Source organism: Pteropus alecto, unplaced genomic scaffold (genome assembly GCF_000325575.1).
Source record: "Pteropus alecto unplaced genomic scaffold, ASM32557v1 scaffold43, whole genome shotgun sequence".
Lineage (NCBI taxonomy): Eukaryota > Metazoa > Chordata > Mammalia > Chiroptera > Pteropodidae > Pteropus > Pteropus alecto.
The window spans coordinates 4,870,557-4,888,861 of record NW_006435764.1 but is presented as its reverse complement, the minus strand read 5'-3'; the positions used below and the strand labels follow the sequence as shown (position 1 = coordinate 4,888,861).

Below are 18,305 nucleotides of genomic sequence, written 5' to 3'. Positions count from 1 at the left end.
CCCCCCTCCTGCCCTCCCCACCTCCAGCATCAGGCCTTTGCGTCCCTCAACAGCCATGCACCGGACCTTCCAGACCGACCTCTACCTGCTGCGCCTCCGGGCCGCCCGGGCCTACGTGCAGGCCCTCGAGTCCAGCCTGAGCCCCGTGTCCGTGACAGCCCGGGAGCCACTCAAGCTACACGCAGTGGTGAGCACCCAGATGTTGGGGGGTGGGGTTCGGCAGCCTCAGGGCCAGAGGGGCAGAGGTCAGAGGTGGGTGGGAACCCTTCAGGCCCTGAGCCAAGTCCAAGCCAACTAGGTCCTGTGCCCCCTTTTCACTTTCCCACAGGCCCGGGCACCGAGGCTCACGTCCTTTGCGAGCGTGCTCTCCCCGTCTGTCTCCTGAGCTGCCTCTTCCCTGCCACCAACCACAGAGTAACACACTCCCCAGCTCCATGCTGTGCCTCAGACAAGCCCCCAGCCTTGGGGCAGGGCACACAAGTAGTCACCTTGGGACGTTTCTTCCCGGGGGCCTGGAGGGTCTCTTACAGCTGTGGGACAGGGAAGAAAGCTGTTGTTCCAGTCCCCGCAGGCAGCTCCTGGTGTTCGAACCGCCCAGTACAGGGCAGGGGGAGGAGCCCACACACTCAGACACAAGTGGCCTCAAGGTCATCGGGGCTCCGACCAGCTCTAAATGGGTCCCCAAGGTGTGCCTTCTGTCCCAACTGGGTTTCCAATTTCTCTTCCCCCAAAGGAAGTGGATAGATACAGAGAGGAAGAGGCTACAGAGCAGCTAAGGGTGAAGAGAAAAATGGAATCATTGCGGCCACCACAGGGGAAGTGGGCCAGGCCCAGGGAAGAGAGGGTCAGAGAGGGCACGGTGAGGACGCAGGTGGGAGTTGGGGCCTGTGTCCCCAGGCTAGCTCCGCCTCTGACCAGCTTGCCGAGTGGCCCCTATCAAGCCTCTCTCCCTTCCTGGGCCTTTGCTGATCCCCATACACACTGGAGCCAACCTTCTGGCCTCTGTGCCCTTTGAGTGGCAGATGGACGGTGCATTAGAGCAGCAGGAGGAGGGCGATGACTGGGCAGGGCCAGGACACGTCACAGTCAGCGCCCAAGGCCGCTGGGTACTAAGGGCTTTCTCCCCGCATCCACCCTCCCCACAGGTTCAGGGCCTGGGCCCCACCTTCAAGCTCACACTGCACCTGCAGAACACCTCGACAGCCCGACCCATCCTGGGGCTGCTGATCTGCTTCCTGTACAACGAGGCGCTCTACACCCTGCCCCGGGCCTTCTTCAAGGTACTGGCCCGCCTCATGGAGACATGGAGTAAGAAGACTGGGTGGGGCCTCATTAAATGTCCACAGAGCCGCCACCGGGCGGGAGGCGAGGGAGCCTGCAGGCAGCTGCGGCCACGCACGAGGCTGGGGCACGGCAGGGGCGTCTGGGGAGACCTGCCTCAGCTGCATTTTTCTCAGCCTGCGAGAGGCCTCAGAGCCACACGGGATACGCCGTGCCCCTCTCAGGAGCCTGTTGCTGCTGGGGGCCCCAGAGCCCACCCTGCTTCGTAGTTACTCCTGCGGCGGGAATGGCGCGCACCTCTGCCTCAAAGAGCATCTTCTGCAGAGTGAAGGGCCTGGCTTCCAACCCAGGTCCAGATGTGACTCTGAGTTGGGAGGACCAGAAACTGAGAAAGACTCCGGGAGGTGAAAGCCCTGGCCTTGGTGGACTGTCAGGGGGTCTTGGTTTAACCGTGACCGTGCCAGCAGCCCCGCCATGCTCCCCGCCCCGCAGGGTGCGCTGAGATGCAGCTGGGCGGCAGGCCCGGCAGTGCTCCGGATCTGCCGAGGCTGTCCGGGCATGCCTGCCGGTTTCCTTACCTCTTTGTTCCCAAACTCAGGTCCCCTTGCTGGTGCCAGGGCTCAACTACCCCCTGGAGACCTTTGTGGAGAGTCTCAGTGACAAGGGCATCTCCGACCTCATCAAGGTAGGTCGCCTGTTAGTACTGCTTGGGGAGGACAGTGGGGATGAGTGTGGACAAGGCCTCCGCGTGGCTGCTGGTCCGGAGTGGGAGGACACCTGCACAGGAGAGGCCTCCCAGCCTCCCCGTCCCCTTTGACAAAGCCCTGGTGGCCTCTGCCGAGCCAGTGCAGACCAGTCTAGGCTTGGCCTCTGCGGGGAGCAGGGGCTAAAGGGGACATGGCCCTACTGCCACGGGGACCTCTTCCGTAGGTGCTGGTGCTTCGAGAAGGCCAGAGTGCGCCCCTGCTGAGTGCCCACATCAACATGCCTGTGAGTGAGGGGCTGGCAGCTGCCTGAGCCCCGGGCTGGTGTTACAGCCCCCGTGGAATCAGGACTGGGAAGACCCAGCCGCTTCCACTGAGCAGGGCAGAGCCAGCGGTCCCAGGCTCACTCCCTGCACAGCAGCATGCTGGGCGACTGCTCTCCTCTCCTGAGCTCCCCCTTTCTCGCCATCCTGACCGCTGCGTGACCTCTAGCAGCAGGGCAGTGAGTGCCCAGGAGGTCCAGCTCCTTCCACCTCAGGAAAGCCCAGGCATTGGCCCATTCGGCTCTTGCATCCACCCCACTTTTCTCCAGAAACCACACGCAGGTCTGAAGGAAGAACTCTGAAGCGGCCCTGAGAGATGAGGGGCGCAGGCCCGTCTCTCGCCTTAGGCGCACCACTCATGCTGCTGCCGGCCCAGGCCGGAATTGGCTAGTGCCTGGCCTGGGACAGTCATGGGCTTTTCTTGGGTGAGACTGAGCCCCCTGTTGCTCCCTGGGGTTCCAGAAGCTTGGCTGCTGCCAGCTCAGCTTGCAAGCAAAACACATCCTCTGACTGCCCCTCATAAGCTGAGCGAGGGACCCTCTTTCTATTCAGGGGGCCCAGAGAATGCTGCCTCCCCACAGGTGGCTTTTATGAAACGTTGGTCTCGGTCAAGGTCTCAGGACTGCGACGCTCCACGAAGATTGCCAGGGGAGGAGCTGGCGCGGGAGGGCATAGGGTGGCCATGCAGGGAGCCTGTGGCCCCAGCTCCAACCAGGCTCCCGAAGGCCACACAGCCGCCACTGCCGACTGGGACGCTGCACCCAGAAAGAGCACCCAGAAAAAGAGGGCTCAGCTAGATGGAGCAGAGGGAGCACCAGGATGCACAGCAGGGGCATTTCTGGGGCCCTGGGGACGGGGCACAGGAGGCAGAAGCCCAGACTGCCACTCAAGATGCTCTTCTATGCCCTGGAGCCCAGATCAGTCATGTGAGTGGAGAATTCACCTGGCAGCGGCCGGTGTGAGAGAACTGCCTGGAAAGGCAGGGACCAGAGGTGTGAGTGAGGCCGAAGACCAAACGAAGGCACTTGTTCAGACCACGGTCCCAGCTCTCGGAGCCTCGGAGCCCTGGCCAGTCTGCCTGGCCCACCTCGCAGAGCTCTGTTGGGCTGGTGCTACCAGGACTGCTCTGAGCCACTTGTGAGCCAGCGACCCTGCTCAGTTTCCCACATGTAAAATGAGGCATTTGACCAGATTCAGCTCTAACATCCTGTGAGCTTGGCAGCCTCTCTAGAGGAAAAGGGGAGTCAATTCTAGAACGGGAGTACATGACAGGAAGAGCTACAGATCTTTTGCCCTTGAGTCCAAGGGCCCCAAGCTGACGGCCACTGCCAGGCAATAACAGCCTCCGTGCCCAAAACACAGCGAGGTACTGGGAGGACACAGCCACAGCCACTCCCCATCCCCCACCCCCAGGAATGCATTCTGGGGCCAGGTTAAGAGAAGCGAGGGGTCTGAACCAAAGAGAGAGCCCATCCCCCTCTCTGTATGGCTCCGTCACTTGCAGCCATAGACCAGTTGGGTCAAGATGGTGAAGTGTTTCTAGATCAAGCCAACTGAGGCACAGCGGGAACAAACAGGAGGTTTAACCTGGAAATGGAAAGACAGGTAGAGGGAGTTGTCACAGTCAGAGAATTCAACTTGCCCTGAAGAGCTTTCTAAGAGAGCGTATCAGAGATGGAAGGGCCAGCCCTAGAAGGTTGTGAGCCCCTGTCACTGGAGCTGTGTCACTGGGGCTGGGCTGTCTCTTCATAGGGTTGTTGAGTCAGATGACCTTACAGTCTCTTTCACCCCAGTCAAGTGATGATCTGTGTGAACTTGGAACAAAAAAGTCTGCTCTGGGTTCTATTCGTAGCTATTCATGATGATGAAAACAGAGAAACCGTTCCTATGCCCACCCAGCACCTAATGTGAATTTGTACGCTGTAACGCCACGTACGCCATGCACGGCGGCGGTGTGGGCAGGTGTACACACGGCAACGTGAAGGAAGAAGCAGTGCGTGGCACCCTCGCCAGTTAGAGCTCCAGGGGTTAGAGTTGGGTACGATAAGGATGAGGAGAGTTGGTGTCTTTTTAAAAATTATTGATCTAAAAACACAGATGTACTTAGTACTATGAAATTAAAGTTTATAAGAAGAAAAGAGCCTCTCGCCATCCCCCAGGACTGCCACCGCCCCCACAAATCATTCTCAGTTCTCTTAGCTGCTTCATTTTAAACATGCTCATGTACTCTCGCTTGTTTATCAGTCTCAGACTCTATCTGTCGGCTCCGTGTCTGTCCTAAGAGATGAGGCTTTAGCTCTCTCGTGACAGCACCCTGCCCCTCCTTTTCTCTCTGCTTTTTAGGTAAATTGATACTCACCGTCTTTTCCATTTGCTTAGTTCTCTATACAACCGACTGCCGATCTTCCCCCACCCAGCTTGACAGTTCCCCTTTTCCGGACAAGGGCCTTCATCCCTGCTTCCCTGAGGACTGTGCGCCCTCTAGAGCTGCTGCCCAGCACTGCTGGGACTCCCTTGGCCACGTCCTGGGCTGGGTCATCATTCCCGCGCCCCACGTCCTCCTCTACTGTGGTCCTTGCACCCCTCATTTGGTGAAGCGTGTCTACAAGTACCTTCTGTAAAAAGTCACTAGAGTTAACGTGTTTAAGACACTTTCTCTGAAGTTTTCTTCATTCGGTTCACACATGTATGCGATAGTTGGGGTCATAACATTTCAAGTTAAAAATCATTTTCGTGCGAGAAAACCGTTTTTAAAGTGGGACTTTCTTGTATCATAATTTGGGGCACTGCTTTTAAGAAGTTCCACAGCCATTTTTTTCCTGACCTCATCTTTCTGAGGTCCTAAAATGTCAGGAGATGCCTTACTGTGTGTCATTACTGGATGTGCTGTGAGTGGAGCTGGACATCCTTCGGTTCCAGAAAATTTTGTTTCTTGAATTAGTTTCTTGAATGATTTCCTCCCATTTTCTCTGTTCTCTCTGGAGTTCTGAGTAAACCCAGTGCCTGATAAATGGCAATTCCAAAGAGAACAGGAGTGATCCTCTCTTTATTCTCTCTTCTCTTATATTGTCTTTTTGTTCTATTTTTTGAGATTTTTTTTTTAATCTTTCAGCTCTTCCTAGAAGTGTTTTAAAAATTCTTTTATTTTAATTCTCAAGAGTCTTTGTTCTCCGTTCAACCTTTAATTTTGGCGTCTTTTTAAGAACACAGTTGAGTTATAACTGACATTTATAGACGACTTCAAAAACAGCAGAATACACACTTTTCTGCAATTCACATGGAACATTTACCAAAATGGACCACACTCCGAGCCATAGAAAACACGGTAACTCAATAAAAGTCATGTAGTGTCTGTCGTCGGACCAAAATGGAATTAAACTGGAAATCAATAACAGATCATTGAAAAATCCCCCAAATACTTAGAGATCAAACAACATACTTCTAAACATATGGCTCAAAGAAATTTCAACAGAAATTTAAAATATTTTGAACTAAATGAAAATGAAAACATAACTTACTGAAATTTGGGGGATGCAGTGAAAGTGATGCTTAGAGAGAAATTTATAGCATTGAATGCATGTGTTAGAAGAGAAGAAAGGTCTAAATCATCTAAGTTTTCACCTCAGGAAAATAGAGAAACGAGCAAATTAAATCCAAAGTAAGCAGAAGAAAAGAAATAAAAAGAAAGCAGAAATCAATGAAATTGAAACCAGGAAATCGATAAAGAAAATAAATGAAACCAAAGGTGGTATTTTGAAATCTCATCAGAACCAGCAAGGGACATTGCCTATCCCCAAGCCTAGTGCCGGAGAGAAGGGAGAAAACCTCTCCTAAGAATTTTTAACCACAGGCCAGCCTGAATTAAGTTTGCAACCTGAATTGACAATCCTTGGGTGGTCCAATCAAACCCTGCCTACCTAAAAATTTAGTTTGAAGTGGTGCAGGATGAGCTTTTCAGTCAAATGATAACTGAAGGATTTACTTTTAACTCAATCTCAAAAAATCCCCATTGATAAAATTCCAACAAATATAAACACAGTCAAAACTCACAAATTGCAAGATAACGCATTGTGAGCAAGAGCCAACAGAAAGGATAGCCAGCATAATCAGGCCTCAAAGACTTAAAGTGTTGGAAATACCAAACAGAATATCAGGTATGTGTTTTCTGTATATTTAAAGAAAAAAGAAACAATATAGAAATCAAGAGAGTGTATAAAATGATCGAGCAAATTTGAAAAAAGAACCAAATAGAACTTCTAGAAATGAAAAGCAAAATGCTTGACATGTCAATGGATGAGTTGGGTTTTTTTGTTTTGTTTTGTTTTGTTTTTAAGCCTCAATAGATTGGTTTAGCAGCTGAAGAAAGACTTAACTGGAAGATAGATCTGTAGAAATTATCCAGAATGCCAGAAAGAGAAAGTATGAGTTTTATAAGACTAGAAGGATGGTGGAGGGAGGTCTAATCAATTCCAGTAGGGGCAGAAAATATCTGAAGATATGACAGAATTTTCTAGAACTGATAAAAAGACATCAATTCATAGAATCAGGAAACCCAAGGAGTCCTGTTAGGATAACTATAAAGAAACTATATTTGGGCACATCACAGTAAAACTGCAGAATACCAAAGACAGAAAAATCTTAAAGTCGGTGACAAAAAAATATCTTCAAAGAAGCAATAGTAACAACAAATAGATGACAACTGACGTAGCAACAATGGAGCCCTAAAGACTAGTATTTTCAATATGAGAGGAAATAAATATTAACCTAGAATTCTGTACTCATCAAAAAGTAACTTTAAAGAGTAAAAAACTAGAAATGGTGGGACAAATTGAAAGTACAAAATAAAGTGGTAGATGTATGTGCAAGTATATATTAATTATGATAAATATGAATGACTAAATGCTTCAGTTATAAGACAGTGTTATCTAGACTTGAAAATCCATCTATAGGCTATTCTTAAGAGAGAGCAATTGAAAATATAAGGATACAAATCCTAACATACCCGGAATAGAAAAGAACTTTCTCATCCTAATAAAGGGCATCTATTAAATACCACAGCAAACATTTTGTGGTGAAATATTGAAATTATTCCTAATTACAGTCAATTCCATCCATCCATACAGAGGGGACAAGAAAAATAAGAGGTATGAAACTTTTTCAAGGAAGAATAAAGTCATATTTTCGTAGATGATATTATAAATACAGAAAACTCAAGAATTTACAAGTAAAGTATAAGACTATTGTTTTCGTTTGCCAGACATGTCTATTTTCATAAACCATGTACAATAGCATAACAATATCAAACACTTAAGAATAAATCTAACAAAAAAGCCATGATCTTTATGAGGAAAAAAGTATATGACTTTAATGAAAACATTAAATGGAGAGACACACCATGGTCATGAACTGGAAAATTCAATTTCATGGAGAAGTTGATTTTCCCTAAACTGATCTACAGATTCAATAGGTTCCATTCATAATGTCAAATGGGGTTTTTATTGGAATTTAAGCTGATTCTAAAATCAATATAGAAGAGCAAGCACCAAAAATAGATCTTAGGGGATCATACACAGGGGTAGATATAATGACCAGTGGGACAAAACTAACAAACTGGTATCTTCAGAGGATCACACTACAGCGAGGGAAAGGAATGCCCTACAGAGGCATACATTAATTTGGGTAAGTCTCAGAAACATAATATTGAGTGAAAAAGCAAGGCACAGAATAAACAAGGTATGATTCCATTTATATAAAAATTCAAACATGCAAAACCAATATACACATATGTAATAAAATTACAAACAGAGCCAGGGAATGACTAAGACTGCAGTGTTTTGTCTACCAGGGAGGGCACAGCAGGGACTTCAAAGGAAATGGTATCCATTTTTTAAATGTCGTTTCTCTCTCTCTTTTATAAATACATTCTTGGCATCTCCTATTTAATAAAAAACAAGAAAAGATTTTTTGGGGGGCGGAGGTGCGGGTAAGGGGTAAAGCGGAGAGAAAACAGACAGTCTGCCAGAGCTTATGGACAGCACAAAGTGCCAGGCACACCAAGTTCCTAACGCAGTTAAAAAATAGTAACAGAGCATGCCATTTGGAAAAACAGAAAATGTCCTAGCAGCTCAAACCTTTGTGGGCATGGGCAGGGCCTGCCAGAAGGGTGGGCTTCTCTGAGGGTTCTTGGGGGGACGAGCCTGCCGTGTCCCTGGAGGACTCCCCCCGCTAGCAATATCTGTAGACTGCCACTTAACCCCATTTTCGGTCCAGCCCCTCACCCCTACTCTCCCCAGTGCTCTGAGACAGAAAGCCACCTCCACCCAAGGGGGAGCTAAGCTGCTTAGCTACGGGGGTAGGGTGGGTGCTGACCAGAGGGGCAACCCAGCTGCACCTCACTGAGTTTGCATCCTTCTCTACTGTCAGCCCCAAACCTTGCCCTCCACGATGCTGGTGGAATTCCTGAGCCTCTCCGGGGTTCTAGGGGGCAGTCTGACCGCCTCTTGGCCCCTCCCTCTGGGAACACTTAATTTCCACTTCTACTTCTCTAAGAGAGTAAATGAGCCTCCGTCCACTTTCCATCTTTCCGAATGCCAGGCTCTTGGGTCTACTGCTGTCTCCTTTTTTTTCTCCTTGTAGATTTCTATTTATGATCACCTTAGATTTTAAGAGGAAACAGATAAACCCAGGTGTTTAAGCCTGCCACATTTAACTCTAGTTACTCTATTTAAATAAAAATGTTTAACAAGCAGCTCCTGAAGAGCCAGAGAAGATCAGCATAGCCCCGGCATCACCACGCTTCACAGATGCTCGACCACCCCCGCCTGATTTCTCAGCCTTGATTGTCCCACGCCCCTCCCTCAGCTGTGCAAGCATAAGGCAGAAAGCACCAAGATCTGGGTTCGCTCCTCCATGTACTACCCCGTGCATGATCTTACGAACTCTGAGCTTTAATTTCTTCACCTGCATGACTGCTGCCCAATGTACCAGGTTGTGGCAATGCTTCTAACTACAAAGCACTGAACCTGGGAAAGAATTTTAGATACTCATACCCTGGATCACTACGTGCTCCCTTGGTCTGCTGGTGCTGCCACACACACCCCACCAAAGCCACAGGAGGCAGAGCCCTGGCCCCTCACGTGCTCAGGCATTCTGCGGCTCCCAGGCCTGACGATCAGAAGAGCCTGAAACAGCAGCCCAGCCAATAGAAACCCACAGAGATGGACGGGGGTCCAAGAACCAAGGGGGCACTTTATTAACCTGGCAAAGGGGCAGCTAAGCTGGCCGAGCATCCCTTTGCCGGACCCTCCACTGCACTCAGGAGCCACTGATGAAGGCAGAGTCGTAGGGCCCAAGCCCTAGATACTAGGAGTCCAATCTGGGCAGGGGCGAGGCTGAGGATGGAGCCGGAGTTGCCGAAAGGAGGCATTAAGTCCGAACCCACCTCCTCTCCCGAGGCTGGCGGTAGGCCTGAAATGAGTTATGAGCCCCCTTCCCCAGCACCCGCTCCCTGTGCAGCTCTGGCTCTTTCTGGAGTCAGGAAGCCATAAGTCGCATATCAGCTGCGGTCTGGAAGGTGATCCCATCCCCAGGTAATGGGGAGGCCAAGAAGGGCCAAAGCCAGACGAGGATCCAGCGGGGCCCCAGGGCCGCCTGTAGGTTGTGGTAGGGGCCCAGGTCATAAAAGTGCTGGCCCCGAGCCCACTCCCACGTGGTCTGGCCCCGGAGCAGCAGCATCCCATGGAAGAGCAGCCCAGCCCCGCACAGGAGCGCACCTGCCACACACGTGTCGGTCACGAAGGCCAGGGCAAACTGCGCCAGAGACACTCTGCCTGCGAAGAGAGAGCAGGGAGGGTTAGGGGGCAGCAGCAGGCCCAGCCCCCGAAAGCCCAGCTCCTGTCCTCGTCCCACCCCCTACCCTTCAACACGAAACAGTGCTCATTCCTCCCTCAGCAAACACCGAGTCGCTACTCCCTGGCCAGCCCCCGACAGGCGATGGACCACACTGCCGAACCAGGCAGACACAGCCCTCTGCCTTACATATGCTTTCACTCCTGCATCGCTAACTCATGAGCACCTCGCACGTGCTGCACACGGTGCCAGGAGCCGCGAACACCAGGCTAAACGGGAGGTAGCATCTCTGACCTCGGCGAGCTCACAGACAGGCATCCTATAGACCCTTGATTATAGCTGTGATGCGTGTTACACTGTGTATATGTGTGGATAAGTGCAGCATCCTGGCCCACAGTAGGTAAGAAGTATCTGCTGAACTAAAGAACTACAAGATGCCATGAAACACGACATTAAGTGAAAAAAGCCAGACATGAAAGGTCACATGTGTGCATATGAAATGTCTCAGATAGGCAACTCTATAGAGACAGAGGTTTAGTGGTGGCCAGGGGCTGGAGGGATCCGACGGAATGAGGAGTGGCTGCTAATCGGTACATACAGGTTTCTTTTTTCGGTGATGAAAATGTTTGGGGATTAGATAGTGGTGACAGTTGTGCAACACTGCGAATGTATTAAACGCCGCTGAACTGTGCACTTGAAAGTGGTTAAAATGATGAATTTCACGGTATGTGAATTTTACTTCAACAAAGAAGAGCCTGGGTGGGAAATGCCAAATGCCACGCAAACTTATCAAGAGGCTAAGCGAAGTGGAATTCATCACTTTTGATAAAGCGATACTTTGGGTGGGGCCCGAAGGCTAAGGAATTTATTTGCTAGGCGAAGAGGTGAGAAAACATTCTGTTTGAAGGTCCCGAGGCTGGACAGAGAGGTGCCGGCGAGACAGAGGGTGGACGGCTCTGGAAGCTCAGGAGAGGAGCCCAGGCCAGGCACAGATCTGCGGGGGGGAGGTATGTGGACGGTCCTGAGAACTGCCAGAGTGTCGAGCGAGATGAGGACGGAGCTCGACCTCAGCACCAGGAAACCAGGTCCTCGGGGACCAGATAAAGAAAAGGGAGACCGGAAAGGAAGGAGAAAACCCAAAGCATGAGCTGTCGGTGACGCCAAGGGTAGAGCCCTTCGAGGAGGTTAGAGGTCAGCTGAAAGGTCTCATAAAGCAAGGAAATCAAAAGGGTCCTGTGGGTTTTGTAGAGACAGAAGCCTGGGGACCGCGGCAGTGTCAGAGGAGTGGTGGGGACAGAAGCCAGTTTGGAACAGGTGGAGGAATGAGTGGGAGGCAAGGAAAAGCATCCCGTGAGTCTGGGCAAGTCTTTCAAGAAACTCTGTTGCCGGCAGGAGAAGAGCCAGAGAGGGAAAAGCTAGAGGAGGATGTGGGGGGAAGAGAGGGTTTGTGCCGGGGACCCGAAGGCGGCCAGTACAGGGAAGCAGCGGGAGAGGCCAACTGACAGTGCGAGGTGAGCAGGGAGGAGGGGCCCGACCCCAGGAGAAGCTGGGGGCAGTCAGCCTGGCTTAGAGATCTGCGGACAGGACGATCTGGAAGTGCCATCTGACGTCTCGTCTTTGTGATGGGTTTTCAAGAGGGACGGAAGCTTGAAGGAGAGTGGGAAGGTTCGAGCTGCAGTCATCAGGGGCAGCCAGCTTATGAGAAACTAGGACAGCCAGGCACGGGGGAGGACGTGTTGAGGTCAGTGGCCACAAACGGGCCATGGTATCAACCTGCCATGAAGTACCATGCATCTCCAGCAGCTCTCAGCAGCCAGGGGCTGACACAGAGAAGCCACAGAGGCACAGTGGAAGGAAGACGGAGCAAAGAGGTTTAAGATGTTGGCCGGAGAATGGCAGGAATGAAGGCTCCAAACTGGACACAGGAGCAGTGAAGGTACCGATGGACAGAAAGATGATAGCCAGGAGCTAATGGAGCAGGTGTCGTGGAGTAAGAGTGAGAGATGGATAGGTGAGGAGGAAGGGAGCAGAGAGGGGGTGACTGACAGTGATGGGGAGGTGACGTGGGATTCCGACAAGGTCTGGGGTGCAGACATGTGAGTAGGAAAGGAAGTAAAATGGAAACGGTCAGGAAGCTGAGTGAGTGGGACGCTGAATAGGTCGTTTGCCCAGACTTCCAGACACCATGGTTTCGACAGGGCCCAGGGCTGAGAGAGAGAGACGGGGCACTGGAGCCCAAGTCTCCAGGGACTGAGGGCAGCGAGTGGAAGGCCATGGATGGCCACAGGGAGGTAGGGCGTAGGGAGGTGCAGCTGGAGGGCTTCAGTCTCAGTGGAGACAGGGCCATCAAGGAGGGCCACTCGGGAAGCCAGTGTGGGCAGAGGAAGACACTGACAACCCCAGTGGGCCTCCCCAGGCCTCCCCTGGGCTGCAGGGCAGGGGTCCTTGGGACAGAGCTGGGCTCAGATCTCATAAGGAGACACAGCAACTATTCCCAGTGGTCAGGGAGTAACTGCAGGACAATTACAGGGAGGACTGTGGAGGTCAGAAGGAAGGAGGCAGGGGAGAGAAAGAACAGTATATAAGACGAGCGGGGATTTTATCTTGGGTGGTGGCAGAGGAAAGGGGAATAAATGTGTCATCCAGCCTCTCAGGCAGCCTCCTGACCCAAGTCTTCCCCTTCCAACTTCCAAAGACTGGACCTTCCCCTGCCTGTGACTTTCAGTGCCCCCCACCCCTCGCTACCCAGTCAAGCGAGGGCCTCCTCCTCACAACAGCATTCAAGACCTAGACCATCCAGTCCAAACCTCCCATCCTAGTCTTAATTCTCACAACTCCCATCAAATCGCCTTCACTACTATCTGCCCCACCTCCAAGCCCTCACTTAAATGCCCCCTGAGAATGTTCCCCGGTGACCTCCTACTAGTCTTTCTTCCTCTGTCAACACCTCCTGGAACCCCTCGCTGACTCCCCCAGCCAGAACTCTGTGTCTGTGTTCTGGCTCTGTATTTTACCATACTGCACACCCAGCTGAATACCAGGCTGTCCTTCCCCCTCATATATGACACTGGGAATGGGTCCCCAGGGCACTGCCAGAAGAACCAGCCAGAAATCCCATCTCCCTACCAGAATGGCCCACTAGTGGGGCCTCTGCCTCTCCATGGAGGCCTCCCAGGTTCCTACCTGTGAGCAGCATGAGCCAGGGCAGCAGGAGGAGGGCGGCGGTGTGGAGGAGCGAGTGGGCTCGAAGCAGGGCTGACAGGGCAGGGCCCAGCAGCACAGAGACGTGGAGCAGGACCCCTGAGGCATGAAGCAGCAGGCACAGGAAGGGCCGGTAGTTGTGAAAGCCCACACAGCGGCCCAGCAGGAGGCAGTGGTGGTCCCTTCGTAGGATGCAGACGCGGCAGGTAGAGCAATGCCTGCTGCGCGGTGGCACCTGGCTTTGGCACTGGTAGCAGTAACTGCAGGGAAGGAAACACAGAGTCAATTCCCCCAGCAGCTCCAAGTGCCCATCTCACGCCCAGGTCAGCCCCTGAGCCCATCCTGGGGAAGCAGCGGCTGCTTCCACTAAGCCTCAGGTTCTTCATAGGTAAATGCAGGCTGAACACCACTTTCCAGGCCCTTCCAATTCTAGCACTGCAGGTATGAGGTCACTTCCAGCTCTGATATCCCCAGTCCTAAGGACTTTCTCTGGCCTCTAACTTCCAGGAGCAAACTTCTCACTTCCCCCATAGTCACCACCTGGCCCAAGTCACCATGAACTCCCCCCCGGGTTACTGCCACAGCCTCCTGACTAGTCCCCCGATTCCACCTTTGTCACCTCCTAGCGTAGTCTCACGCTAGCAGCCAGCCTGATCCTTAAAAAACCGAAGCCGTGCCCCTCCTCTGCTCAAAACCCTCCAATGGCTGTCCATCTCACTTCTAGTAAAAAGCAAAGCCTTCGACGTCCTACCAGATCTTTACATCCCTAACCTCTCTCCTCCCCTTCCCTCGCTCCACACCAGCCATGCTGGCCTCCTTGCTGTTCCTGGAACATGCTAAGCACATAACTTCCTCAGAGCCTTTGCAATGTCTGTTCCCTCTGCCTGGAACACCCTTCTCCCAGATTCCCACGTGGCTAACTCTCCTACCTTCAAGCCTTTGCTCAGAGGCCACCTTCTCAATGAGGCCTACCTTGACCACTCTATTTAAAACTGCAACTCGCACCCCCTCTCCCCGCTCTACTTTTTGTTTTCATAACACCGACACCTTCTAACATTCTATAGAATTTGTTTATTATGCCTATAGTTTATCATCCGCCCATTCCCCCATTGAAATCAGCTCCAGGAGGTCAGGAACCTGTTTTATTGTTACCTCCAGTGCCTGGAACAGTACCTTGCACATAGTAGGTGCTCAGTAAACATCTGTAAGTGAGCGAATGATACTCCTTCTGGCTCTACCATCCCAGGTTCTGAAGGAGTTCTCTCTGGCTCTAACAAGCGGATCATCTTGTAATCTGGTTCTAACATCTTCAGGTCCTAGGGCCCCTCCCCCTGTCCCAGGCTCCCGCTTCCCCGCCAGATCCCGCGCCCCACTCACGCCCAGCCCTGGCCCAGACCGCGGCCGGCCAGCATCACGCCCCGGATGCTGGGATCCGAGCGCAAGAAGAGCCCCACGTTGCCCAGCAGGTTGAGCAGCTGGAAGGCGGCCAGCGCCAGCTGCAGGGCCCGGGCCAGGGGTCCCAGCGGGGGCGGCCCGGGACCCAGCACCAGCACGTAGGCCAGCTCCAGGCCCACGGCCGCGGCCCACAGAGCGGTGAGCACGAGGGGCAGCCGCGTGGGCGTCCCCTCCGCGCTCCCCGCCGCCCAAGGCTGCTCCATGGCCTGGACCCACCCGCTGTCGGATCCCGAGTACCCCGCTGCTTCCGTATTGGGGCGGGAGAGTGACAGACGGGCGTCTTCCACCACCAATAGAAGCTCTGAGAGGGTGCTGTGAGAGCTAAGAGTCACAGGGAGCAGCCGGCAGATGCGAAGATGTGATTGGGCCGCCGAAGGAGCCAAGGAGAAGCTTGGAATCTTGTTGGCCCTATAGCCCAGTAGGGCCGCGACATTATATCCCCGCCCATCAGCGGAGGCCCCGCCCCGTCCGCAGAAGCCCCGCCAGCTGGTCTGGAGTAGTCGGCACGCCTGCAGGATTGAATTGCACCCTCCGTGGCGTCGGGGCTTCCCGGCTCAGCACATTCCCCCACACCCCCCGGCCGCCCCGATATTAATAGCCCTGCATTGGCCCATCCAGCTGGACTGGAGCCCCTCCCCATGCTCGAATGTCTCCCTTTATCACCCCAGAAAACATTCTGAACAGCTCGGCGCCTTGGTGTTTCTGACTGTGAAATGGGGCTAGAGCTCCCTGTTTCCCACTAGCGCGGCCAGGAAGAGAGTCCGGAGGAGACTCAAAAAGCAGCTTCTAGAGCGGTCTGCAGCACTACCAATATCACCACCTGCGTGCACACAGGAGGAAACATTCAGAGAGGGACAGTGGCTTTCCCAAGGTCACACAGCGCTCAAGCGGCGGAGCGGAACCCGAACCCCGGATCTCCGTTACAGGATCCCCCCCCCCCCCAGCGCCCCGAAATTCTGCAGTCCCCTGGTCCCAGGGCAGCCTCCTTCCTGGTCGCGACCCGAGCGCCCTCATCCCCCTCCGGCCCCTCCCACCTCCCCCATATTTAGCGCGAATCCGATCCGGGGCTGGGCCCGGCTCTACTTAACGCGGCCCGGGTGTCCTGGAGAGCGCTGAGCGGAGCGAAACCAGGAGCCCAAGCGAGATGATGATGGTGATGCAGCCCGAGGGTCTGGGGGCCCTGCAGGGGCCCTTCGCGGGCAGCGGCGGCGAGTACATGGAACAGGAGGAGGACTGGGACCGCGACCTGCTGCTGGACCCCGCCTGGGAGAAGCAGCAGCGGAAAGTGAGTGCTAGCCCATTTCCGGATGGCGAAATTGAGGCCTGAGAAGCAGGGAGGTTTGTCGTTAGCATCTCAACAGGTCAGGGGCAGAGCCTGCAGAGTGCCACTCCCTAGCCCTGGTCTGGCCCATCAGTCCTCTCCTGTCCCCCAGGGCTGGAAGAGAGAGCTAGGGGCCCTCATGAAGGGTTTAGGAAGACAAGCAGAGTTTCTGGCGTCCCTACTCCCCAGGATTCATTTCCCTGGGCCCACTGTGCCACTTCTGCTGGTAAAAAAACGGTTGAGCTTAGCCCAGGAGATCCAAGTGTGGGGGCTTCCAGAAGAGTAATGTCCTTTTCTCCCCCACCCCCACTCTCTAGTTTAATGTTCCCAGGCCCACCCTGAGGGTTTGCAGCCTGGCAACTAGTAGACAGACTTGGGAATGTCGAGGGGGTAACCATCCCGGACCCCTCCCCACCCTCTCCTCTGCATTCTCTCCAGCATGGCATCCACAGTCACTCCATCCCAATTGTCAAATGAGTAAACTGAAGCCTTGAAAGGGGCAGAGATAGGACCCAAATCATAGACTGTCGGAAAACAGCGCCCCCCCCAACCTGAGGGTCTTGCCCCCTGCTTGCCTCACCCCCCCTCTTTCCAAGATCTACCCCAGTGGAGCTGAGTTGCTGAAAAGGCCACAGGGTCAGGGAGGAGGTAGCCCTGGGTCCCCTTACGCAGTAACCTGACTCTCTGGCCAGATGGACACTTTGTGCTGAGGCAGCACGTTAGGGGAGCTGGGCACACGGGCAGCTGTTCCCTGGGCCCAGCCTTCGGCCCCCTCTCCCTAAGCTATTTTCACTCCCCGTGTTTCCCAAGCGGAAGGGGCAGGACACCTGGGTTCCCAAAAGAGAAGCTGATCCAGGCTGGAGTGAGGAAACCTTGGGGAGTGGCCGGCCAGGGGGAGGAAGGACACCATGGGGTCATTGGACCTGCTCAGCATTTGCTAAGTGTATGAGTCCAGGAAGGGGCAGGGAACGGGGCTGCTCAGTGGGGTTTGCAGGCTCTGAGAATCCCAGGATTTAGGACCAGAACATTTCTGCTGGGTTCGATCACAGGAGATGACCCCAGGGACCAGGAGGCAAAGCTGATTCCGATGGGGTGCCCCAACTGACAAGCCTCCCCCAGGCTCCTCCTGCACCTGTTTCTAAGCAGGGCTGTGGTTCTCTGGGCCAGCAATCCCCCGATGATGTCATCCCTGCCCCAGACTCCAGCTGCCATCTGCTTTGCAACAACTCTTATCCTCACCCCCACCCAGGCCTCTCCCAGATCGAGGTCCACATGCCCCTCTTAAGGAGTGCCTGTCTGTAACTTGCCTTTGTCAAGTAACAAAATATTGGGACTATCCTTCCAACCCAACTTGCAGCCACCCACCTTATCCATTCAGTCAGTGGCTGCACAGTGTAGATGCTCTATAAACTAATCAATGTCCCTAGAATGCTGGACATTCTGGTTCTTTCTTTCCTGTCTGACATTGTTTATTACTTCTCTGAGCTTAGCTTTAGCCCCACCCCATCCCTGCTCCCCCTCTGCATCTCAGAACATTCCCACCTCCTCCCACCTGATGCCAGAGTCCTATTCATTCAACCTCATTCAAAAACATGCATTCAGTATTTCTTAAAGAGGTCCTACTATGTGTCAGGCACTGTTTTAGGTGCCAGGAATTCAACGGGGAACAAACAAACCAAAAAAGCCCCTGCCTCAGGAAACTTATATTGCAGCAAGAATAAATGTTTCTATCTCATCCACCTCATCCTATCCTGTTCCCTTTACTGACACCCTTCCTCTCTCACCCTGCTCCCAGTTTCCACCTCCTCACCTCTCCCTTCTGCTCTGCCAAGCCTTTGTCTCTACTCTGCAACCAGCATGAGCTTTTTAAAACACAATTCTACCCAGCTCCCTCCTCTGCCTGAAAGCTTCCCTGACTCTCCGTTGCCCTCAGGATCAAGTTCAAACTCCCTGGCTTAGCACTGAAGATGGTGCATGACCTGGCTCCTGCCTTCCCTCCGGCCCGCCTCTCACCACGTATGCCCCCACACCCCCAGCTTTATTCCAGCAGTGCCCAGAGAGCTATAGCCCAACAAACCTAGCAACTGTTTCTCACTGTGGAGCACTTGCCCACATGGCTGCCCCTGCATGGAATGCCCTTGCCTGCCCTTCCCTGCCTGAATACTCCCGCTC

At 53.2% G+C, this 18,305-nt stretch overlaps 3 protein-coding genes across 6 annotated transcripts in view; 2 read left to right on the top strand and 1 right to left on the bottom strand.

Moving 5' to 3' along the window:
* BBS1 (Bardet-Biedl syndrome 1) overlaps window positions 1-7,365 on the top strand; it is a 19,455-nt gene extending 12,090 nt beyond the window's left edge. For both annotated transcript variants that reach the window (XM_025046135.1, XM_006911052.3), the window contains 4 exons: window positions 54-187; window positions 1,146-1,280; window positions 1,880-1,966; window positions 2,212-7,365. In XM_025046135.1, the coding sequence (XP_024901903.1) occupies window positions 54-187; window positions 1,146-1,280; window positions 1,880-1,966; window positions 2,212-2,298 (443 nt within the window). In that variant the 3' untranslated portion in view covers window positions 2,299-7,365. The remainder of the gene's footprint in view (window positions 1-53; window positions 188-1,145; window positions 1,281-1,879; window positions 1,967-2,211) is intronic.
* Window positions 7,366-7,647: 282 nt separating this feature from the next.
* ZDHHC24 (zinc finger DHHC-type containing 24) lies at window positions 7,648-15,082 on the bottom strand. 3 transcript variants are annotated; one of them, XM_015588808.2, is made up of 4 exons: window positions 14,735-15,082; window positions 13,340-13,617; window positions 10,081-10,137; window positions 7,648-8,243 (listed from the first exon to the last, which is right to left on the bottom strand). In XM_015588808.2, the coding sequence occupies exons 1-4, from the start codon at window positions 15,013-15,015 to the stop codon at window positions 8,173-8,175; spliced, it is 687 nt and encodes a 228-aa protein (XP_015444294.1). In that variant the 5' UTR covers window positions 15,016-15,082; the 3' UTR covers window positions 7,648-8,172. The 3 variants fall into 3 exon arrangements, with proteins under 3 accessions (XP_015444294.1, XP_006911113.1, XP_015444293.1); XM_006911051.3 differs by having other exon boundaries at window positions 7,648-10,137; XM_015588807.2 differs by lacking the exon at window positions 14,735-15,082 and adding an exon at window positions 14,531-14,722 and having other exon boundaries at window positions 7,648-10,137.
* Window positions 15,083-15,901: 819 nt separating this feature from the next.
* The window catches only part of ACTN3 (actinin alpha 3), a 13,140-nt gene continuing 10,736 nt past the window's right edge, over window positions 15,902-18,305 (top strand). The window contains exon 1 of the mRNA XM_006911050.3: window positions 15,902-16,097. Within this exon, the coding sequence (XP_006911112.1) occupies window positions 15,957-16,097 (141 nt within the window). The 5' untranslated portion in view covers window positions 15,902-15,956. The remainder of the gene's footprint in view (window positions 16,098-18,305) is intronic.

Excerpts from the sequence above, each read along its gene's own strand:
- ZDHHC24 (XM_006911051.3), bottom strand. The coding sequence starts at position 15,015 with ATGGAGCAGCCTTGGGCGGCGGGGAGCGCGGAGGGGACGCCCACGCGG. Across the intron at positions 13,618-14,734 it reads GGTCTGGGCCAGGGCTGGGC|TTACTGCTACCAGTGCCAAA; the intron begins GTGAGTGGGGCG and ends CCTTCCCTGCAG. Across the intron at positions 10,138-13,339 it reads CTGGCTCATGCTGCTCACAG|GCAGAGTGTCTCTGGCGCAG; the intron begins GTAGGAACCTGG and ends CTCTCTTCGCAG.